Source organism: Gavialis gangeticus, unplaced genomic scaffold, assembly GCF_001723915.1.
Source record: "Gavialis gangeticus isolate Ggan-Ray unplaced genomic scaffold, GavGan_comp1, whole genome shotgun sequence".
Taxonomy (NCBI): domain Eukaryota; kingdom Metazoa; phylum Chordata; order Crocodylia; family Gavialidae; genus Gavialis; species Gavialis gangeticus.
Genome location: NW_017728992.1, coordinates 171,039,679 through 171,048,550, shown reverse-complemented (window position 1 = coordinate 171,048,550; position 8,872 = coordinate 171,039,679). Strand labels below are relative to the sequence as shown.

At 50.3% G+C, this 8,872-nt stretch overlaps 1 protein-coding gene across 1 annotated transcript in view; it reads left to right on the top strand.

Annotated features, from left to right (window-relative positions):
• Positions 1 to 8,872, top strand: part of NUDCD1 (NudC domain containing 1) — a 193,096-nt gene that overhangs the window by 69,840 nt on the left and 114,384 nt on the right. Inside the window, exon 4 of the mRNA XM_019528076.1 lies at positions 6,727 to 6,910. Within this exon, the coding sequence (XP_019383621.1) occupies positions 6,727 to 6,910 (184 nt within the window). The remainder of the gene's footprint in view (positions 1 to 6,726; positions 6,911 to 8,872) is intronic.

Sequence of the window (8,872 nt, the reverse complement as noted above, 5' to 3'; positions counted from 1 at the left end):
GGAATTTCCCATCTTCTAAGTGTGCTGCTGGTTACTACTGCCCAAGTGCAGCACCCTGCACTTGTCAGTATTGAAACGCATCCTATTTTTGTTAGCTCACCCCTGCAACCTATCCAGGTCTTGCTGCAGTCTTTCCCTCCCTTTTAGTGTGCTCACCTCACCCCAAATGTTGTTACCATCAGGCAATTTAAACAGGTTGGTTTTCACCCCGTTGTCTAAATCGCTGATAAAGAAATTGAACAGCGCGGGCCCAAGGACTGAGCCCTGGGGGACTCCTCTGCCCACTTCTCCCTAGGTCAAATATGACCCATCCACCACCACCCTCTGAGTATGACCATTCAGCCAATCTGCAATCCATCTGACTGTGTAAGCATCAATGCCACAGTCGCCCAATTTTTTCACGAGGATGGGGTGGGAGACAGTGTCAAAGCCTTGCTGAAGTCCAGAAAGACTACGTCCACAGCGATACCTGCATCCAATGCTTTTGTGACCTGATCATAAAAGGCAATCAGGTTGGTCTGACATGACCTGCCCCTACTGAAACCATGCTGGTTGCCCTTCAGCATCATCCCTAAGGCCGGCCCATCGCAGATGTGCTCCATGATGATCTTCTCAAACAGTTTCCCTAGGATTGAGGTAAGACTGATGGGCCTGTAGTTGCCCGGGTCCTCCCTCCCTTTTTTAAAGATGGGGACCACCACGACCAATCATCTGGCACCTGGCCCGAGCGCCACGCGTGCTTGTAAAGCCGTGCCAAGGGCCCTGAAATAACTCCTGCTAGCTCCCTCAGCAGCACCGTGGGGTGGAGAGCATCTGGACCCGCTGATTTGAACACGTCCAGCCCTTCCAGAAGCTCTCTAACCCGTCCTCCCCAACTTGAGGTCTGGAGGCGTTCCCCTCGAGTCTGTCTTGCATCACAGTGGGGAAGTCCTGGTCCCTGCACAAGAAAATGGAGGTGAAGAATTGGTTAAAGATCCATGCCAGGGGGTGAGCTATGATGCCAGCTCCTTGAGTACCCTTGGATATAAACTGTCAGGGCTGGCTGACTTGAAGGTATCCAGCCTGTCAAGGTGTTCCTTCACGAGGTCAGTTTTGATGGAGGGCAAGGAATCTCCCTTACCCGGGCCTCCCTGACCCACAAGGAGCAGGGGCATACCATGGGACTGGTGGAAAAACTGACACAAAGTACCCGTTTAGCAAGTTTGCTTTTTCCTGGGCATCAGTTGTCAGTTGTGCCATCTGTTTTAGCAGGGGTCCAGCATTGCCCTTGCTTTTTCTCCGGCTCCCCACATATCTAAAAAAAGGACTTTTTATTGTCCTCGACACTTGTAGCTAACTGGAGTTCCATCACAGCCTTAGCTTTCCTGGTTTGCTCTCTGCAGGCCTGGACCAGAGCAGAGTATTCCTCCTTGGTGGTGGTTCCAGTCCTCCATCCTTTGTAGGTCTTCCTCTTAAGATTCAAGAGGTCTGCCAGTTCCCTAGAGAGCCAAAGGCTTTTGCTGCCTTTCCTCCTGAAACGGGATGGGCTTTGCTTGCGCATCCAGGATTGCTCTGTTGAGGAGCAACCACTCATCCTGAACTTCCTCCCCTTTGGGTTGTGGCCCTTTAGGGCCTCACTGACCAGCCTCCTGAGCTTGTCAAAGTCACCTTTCCTGAAGTCAAGGACTTCTGTATTACTGACCGATTTGCCAGCTTTATGACAGATGGTGAAGGTGATCAGCTCATGGTCACTGTCACCCAGTTTCCCTTTGATCGTTAGGTTGCTGATTAAGTCATCCCTGGGTGCCAGTACGAGGTTGAGCAGCGCTTTACCTCTCGTTGGCCCGTAGACTTTCTGCATCAGATAGAGGTCATTCACACATGAGAGAAAGTTTTGCAACTCCTTAGATTTGGCTGAGCACTCTTCCCACAAGATGTCTGGGGAGTTGAAGTCTCCCATTACAACCATACATCAGGAGCGCACTGCCTCAGCCAGTTCCCTAGCAAGCTCCTGGTCAAGGTCTTGACCCTGGGTAGGGGGTCTGTAGTAGACTCCTGCCATAGTATCCCCTGTGCCATGTTCCCCATGGATTTTAACCCAGTGGGTCACAAGTCCACCATGGGTGCCACTGTTGGCTTGCAGGGACGCGTAACTTTCCTTGACTTAGAGAGCTACACCTCTGCCCCTTTTGTCCACTCGATTCCCTCCTATACAGGGTATAGCCATCTATACCTGTGGTCCAGTCATGGCTGGAATCCCACCAGGTCTCCGTTATCCCTATGGCATCATAGTTATTTGCATTTAGCAGGAGGACAAGTTCCTCCTGTTTATTCCCCAAGCTCCTGGCATTTGTGTATAGGCACGCAAGTATCCCCTTGGAGGCCCTTGCCTTGCTTATAGTTTGTTCCAGGGCTGGGGCAGGGGTAGGATCCCTTAAATGCCTTGGCCTGCTGGCTTTGCAAGGGGCACTCAGTGGGCCAGCAGTGGCAGTAGTCCCCCCCCATCCCCGGGCAGACTTAATTTAAAGCCTGATGGAGCAGGTCAGCCAGTCTGGCTGAGAAGAGCCTCTTCCTCAGCAGAGAGAGGTGGAGGCCGTCCCTTCCCAGCAGCTCGCTGCCTCTCTCGCCAAAGAGCGGGCTGTGGTCATGGAAGCCAAAGCCTTCCCGATGACACCGGCTCCACAGTCTTTGGTTGAGTACCTGGATCCTCCTCTCCCTCCTCAGTCCATAGTCCGAGACTGGGAGGATGGAAGAAAACATCACCTGCACCCCCAGACCTTTAGGCCCTGCTCCCAAATCCCTGTAGCACCTCATAACCCGGCTGGGAGTGCTCCAAGCCATGTCATTGGTGCCCACATGGATGAGGAGTATAGGGTAGTGGTCAGTGGGCTGGAGGAGCTTAGGGATCTTCTCTGCAATGTCTTGGATTCTGGCTTCTGGGAAGCAGCAGTCTTCCCAGGCTAAGGGGTCTGGGCAGCAGATTACCCCCTCAGTCCCCCTCAGGATGGAGTCTCCCACAACAAACACTTTGCGTTTTATCTTGGGGAGAGCAGGGTTGGTAGCTACAGTAGCGCCTATGTTGCCTGCGGGAGCTGGCAACTCAGCAGGCTCTGCTGGGGCTGCAAGAGGTTCGTACTTGTTGCAAAGCTCCAGCAGTGGGGGGGCCTTGGTGCGGCGGGCCTTGGGGCCCTTGACCACCTTGGTCCAACCCCTGGGCTGGGCAGTAAGGGAGGTCCCTGAGTCCTCCCTTGTCCTGGAGGGAGACTGATCTATCCCCCGTCTCCTGGGGGAGAAGGGCCTGGCAGTAGGAGTCTGTCTCTTGTTCACAGTCCCTGATGACACAGTCTCTGGACTGCAGCCTGGAGCTCCTCCAGCTGGTGCGCCAGAGACCCCAGTAGGGAGCAGACCTCACAAGAGGAGGTGGCCATGCTCCCGGGCCCCAGAGCCTGAAAAAGTGAAAGGCAGCCCCCACAGCCAAAAGACAGAGGCTCCATCTGCATGGAGCCCAGAACCATGGGCTCCATCTGGGTGGCAGTCTCTGAGCTGCCAGAGGGGAGGGCCACAGGCCCCGAGAGGACCCAAGGGGTGCGGCAGATCCCCATCCGTGTCATGCCGCTGTTGGCCTGGCTACAGCTGGGACTGGCTTCCCTAGGGGTTTCACTGGCAGGGCCTCGGACCCTGCTGTGCACCCTCCTGTGCAAACTCCCATGCTAACTCGTGTGCCAGGCCCAAGAGCGCACCTGTTTTGCGACCTGTTCGCAAGGATCCAGTCGTGTGGCTCCCTGGGGGGCTGAGCAAGGTAGGAGCCAGGGTGGGGTGTGACCCTCCTTGGCCCACTTAGCCTGCTCCCAGCTGGCTAGGTCCCTCCCTCCCTCTGTTTTACAGTTTGCATCAATTCAGGCTTCATTCCAGTCTTACTGATTTGAATGCTAATTTGTTGGATCCTTCTGTGTCCAGGAAACATTCAGTATCTTACTGTAGCACATCAACCCAGTTGCTTCATGAGCATCCATCTAAATGTTTCCAGCTTCCATATTAATGTTTTTACCAGCAAAACAAAAATAAGGCTATTAATCAGCTGACTTGTCCATGTTGATCCTCAGAAATATTTTGAGAACTAAGAAAAAAAGGTTTGAAGAACCAGTTCCACCAAAATTAAATCCAAATATAAGAATATCTAAGTTTTGAACAGCAAATTCAATAATGAAATACAGAGAAGATATAAATGACTAAATAGTACAGATGCTGGGAAGCTGAGATCTGGCTTTCAGGTAGATTTCTAGGTTGGTTAGTAGGACAAGGCAGGAGACAGGTCTACAGCTTGACTTCTGATTACCCACAGAGCACAAGATAGGCCTATATCCCAATGCCTATACGCACCCTCACAGTAGAGCATGGATTCTTTTATCTTTCTGCTTGCTGGGGAGAAATGATGCTGTGGAGGGCCAGTAGGGGGTGCTCCTACGCTGAGCCACCCACCTTCCTGTGCCCAACCACCTTCCAGGCTTCAAGTGCCTCCTTGGGGAGTGCCTCACATCTGGCTGACCCCCTTCCTGGAGCACACCTGCTAGCCTGGGGTAACGCTGCCGGCACCCAGGGTCTGGACTGATCCTGGCCCTGTGGCCCCTGGGAAACACAGACCTAGTAGTCCTTGAGGGTATTTGACCCACTCCAACAACTTGGGGTGCTTCAGACTGAGGAAGCACCCCAAATAGTGGTCTCCCTTAGTGGAACCAAGGGGACCCCAGGGCATAATCTAGACCCACTCCCAAGAAGTCTCCCATACTGGGCACAAAGAAGAACTTAATTGGTTACAAGGAGTAGGTTTGGAATAGGGTACAGGGTAGAGCAGGGGTGGGCAAAATATGGCCTGGGGGCCGAACGCAGCCCTCCAGGCCATTCTATCCAGCCTGCGGGCCCCCCCTCCAAAAGTTAAAAAAAAAAAAATAATAATATTCATCTGTCCCTGGCTGCCTGTCATGCATGCAGCCCTCAATGGCTTGTCAAAACTCTGTAAGTGGCCCTCCACCCAAAATAATTGCCCACCCCTGGGGTAGACGAATATCAAAGAAATCCCAAAGAGCAAACAGGGTGGCTGTGTAGCTTTTGATCATGTATCTGAGTTACTGCAAGCTATATATCTAGTTAGATCTCAAGTAGCTTACTCATGAGTGTCATCCAGAGGCAGGTGGAGAGTCCCTCTGGAGGCAGGCAGTTCATTGATCGTGAGTTTCAAGAGAGAGAGCAAGTTTCAGATGGTCCTGCTTCTCTCTAAGTTTTCATCATGGCTAACTCCCCTCCTCCTGGACAGTCCTTAACTTTTATATAGATCTTATGACCTCATTTACCTGGTCCAATGGAGGCCAGCACCTGTTAGCTACCCGCCAACCAGTTTGAAATTCATCACTGGCTGCCGGGTAGACTGGCATTGCTTAGAGCAATAGGGAGCCTAAGCCCCCCACCCAGGTTTGTGATACCAGTCAGGTAGGCAGAGGGAGCAGGTTTCCCATTTCCCTCAGGAATATATCCAGCTCAGGGTTACCTAAAGAGATGGGGCATGTGCCCTCTGCAGGGACCATGTTAACCAACTTACCACATAGCAGAGTTTTTGGGGAGAGAGAAAGGTGGCATTCTGCCACAGATGCATAAAATAGTCACATGGGCAAAAGGACCTTTTTAGGGCTACCCCTGTTCTCTCCTAACCTCTCTGATTGGTTCATATATAGGGGCATTTAACACTAACAGACAACTTGTGATTGGTTAGTTTCTGTTCTTTGTCTGTCTAGGACCTCAGAAACCACCCTAAACCAGTCCTTCAGTAATCCTGGAAGTTGTCAGTAAGATAAAATATATCCTGGTGAAAATGAACAGAGCACTTAACCCTTTTCCTCATTGACCTGAGATGTTTCCTTATTACTTACTTGTCCTTTCCTTACCTCATGGTCACAAGTTTCGTAACAGTTTGGTTAAGAACGCTTAGCATAAGAATCCAATTAGTCTCTAGAAGTATATGAACTGCAGAAGGGTTATATGATTCGCTAATTATCATCAGTATAATTTAGGTTACAACATGATGTGCATGTACATATTTCATATGCAGTTCCGGTTGTTCACCAATAGTCTGACGTTTAAAACTAAGACTTCTAACAAGTGATTTCCTGTTGGTCTAAGTTGTATGTATATTTTTTTACCTGTTTGCCTGGCTGGATAAGTTAATTATTTCAGACACTGTGCTGACATGTCATCTGTAATGCTTGCAGAATTAATAATGCTCTACTCATTATGGACAATCCTGTAGCCCTGCCTAGGCACTTTGGAAAATTGGAGGCTGAGGGTTTAATGAACAACACGCAGCCAGATGTTAGGTTCTGAAACAGGAGCTTAAAAGGCAGAGACCAGGTCATTTTGGGATGCCTGGAACTAAGAAGACCCTTTCATGCTGAAAGGGAAGGCTTGGAAGTAGATGGTCCAGTGTATCTTCCGGTGACCAACCTTCAGTTTGCCTAAGCCCCAGAAAAACTAAAATGTATACTTGAGACTTTGCAGAGGGGAGACTATTTTGCTGCTGTCATAATACAGATAATTATCAAAACGAAAGTCAGAATGGTAAGTAGCAGGAGCCAGCCAAAGGTGAAAGGCACCAATTGATTCAAGCTGAAGTCTCCTCCAGTCAACTCTTACATTCCTTTTTATGGTGGGCTGCAAAATTGCTAACGTAAAATCTTTTTCCCCCCTTCTCTTTTATAGATCATGTTCAATGAAGAGCTTGGATGTCCTTTCATAATAGTCCATAGTGTTTCCTTTGTAAAAAATGATGTACATTCAGTAGATGTGCTTCTGCTTAGAGTAGAAAAAGATGAACTGGATACAGAAGGAAGTGGCTTCCATGTTTCCTTGGAGTGGGTTACAGTCACAGAGAAAAATAAAGTTGGTAAGTATTTTATCTTGGTACTGTATTATATAGGCAGATGATGTTAAAAGCTTGAACAAATCCTTCTTATCACAACTTATTTCACAACACTAGTTGTTTTAATAGTTTTGAAAAACTTCAATTCACATGTTTGTCCTCTTTGGTATGAAGACTTTGATATGAATCCCTCTGTGGCTCCTGCACATGCCATCTAGCCAGCTTGTTTTTAAGGTCTTGTTTGCCTGAATAGTCAGTTTTACTGAAAAATAATTAACCTTTTTTTATTTTTCGTAGATTATAACTTCCATAGCTATCTAGGTACCCATTAAAGTTTGTGCAATAGTGAAGTTAAAATTACGTAAGTGACATGTAGACTTCTTCTCTGTACAAATTTCTTAGTTTTCTTTACCTCTACAGTGAGCACATTCTTCAGTGTTTTAGGAATTTGATTGTTCTCAGCTCATCACTAGAATCTATAGCTGCTAACTTTTACCTTTTGTATTTTTTCTTTGTATTGCTCTGTTTTCTTTTGTCTCTGTCTTTCTTCTCTGCCTTTGTCATCTTCAACCTAAAATAGGCCAGAAACTACTGAGAGGCCCCCTGAGCTCCTTTGGCCTCTGGGGTGTCAAAAATACTGATTTTTCTTTCTTTTTTTATCAGCTACTCCATTTCTGTTTAAGATCAGTTGCCACAATATTCTAATGTTCTGAAAGCCTTAATCTGTCTGTCTATAATGCTTTATTCGTGCTCTGATTGGCTGACTGAAACAGCCAATCAGAGTGCAAATAAGCATTTGGACAGAAGGTGATGGCATGATGCCATGATGCTGGGAACGCAGGGGATGGAGCAGGGAGGCCCGCCCCTCCCCCCTTCCATCGTCGCCTCCTACAGGGCTGCCGCGGGCTGATGCAATGGTGGTGGGAGGAAGAGTGGGTGTGCTGTGGTGATGGGAGGAGGGAAGGAGTGGGCCTGGGCCCGATGTAGGAGTTGGGGTGGAAAAGTGAGCCTGGGGCAAGCCCACCGCGGTGGGGGTGAGGTGGGGCAGGGCGGAGCAGCGGACCCAGCCTGATCTGGCAGTAGCGGAAGGAGGGGAGGAGCAAGCCACCTCCACCCCCTTGGGCCTGGGCCCACTCCTTTCCCCCACAACCCCCGCATCGGCCCCGAGCCCACTCCTCCTGCCCCCCCTGCTGCCACCAGGTCAGCCTGTGCCTGCTGCTCCTCCTTTCCCCACCGTGGCAGACCGGCTTTTACCCACCCTCGGGCCCAGTCCTCCCCTGCATCAGGCCTGGGGCCCACTCCTCCCCTCCCCTCCCCTCACTGCACCGCAGGGAGCAGGGAAGCAGGCTGGGACCCCAAGGAGCAGGAAGGGAGTGGGGAGTGGGTCTGGATGGGAGGGGGCATGGGGCGCCGTTCCCACCTGCCTCCCCCCACATCATTTGTTCACGGGCAATTAGCTAGTACTGTATATAACACTTCTAGGGCAGTTGGGATGCTTGTACATGTGATGAAAATGTAATTTGCATGGCTTAATGGCGTCACACATCGCACATGAGCCAGTTTTGGGGGTTTTTAATGAGTTTGTATTGTTGCAAACTATAAACTACATCCAGATGCGTTGCAGCTGTCAGCTTGCCCCGGCCATGGGAAAGGTAGGCAGGCCCCACAGAAAAGGATTGGGCCCCTCACTGCTTTTACTTTCAGAAGTGGTGAGAGGTCTGATCCTTCTTCTCTTTTTCTGCAGAGCTGGCCCTCCTCTCCTGCGGCTGGGAGGTGAGCTGCTGGCAGGCCAAGCAGCCCCTGGGTGGCCTCCTTTCCTCCAGCAGTAGCACCTCCCGGGGCCACCCAGGCAGGCTGCTAGCAGGCCAGGTGCTACCTCTGAGTTAGGGCAGCACCTGACCCACTAGCAGGCTACCTGGGCAGCCCCAGGGAGGGAAGGACCAGGGGCCACTCAGGCTCTGGCTCTGACAAAAAAAAAAAAAAAAA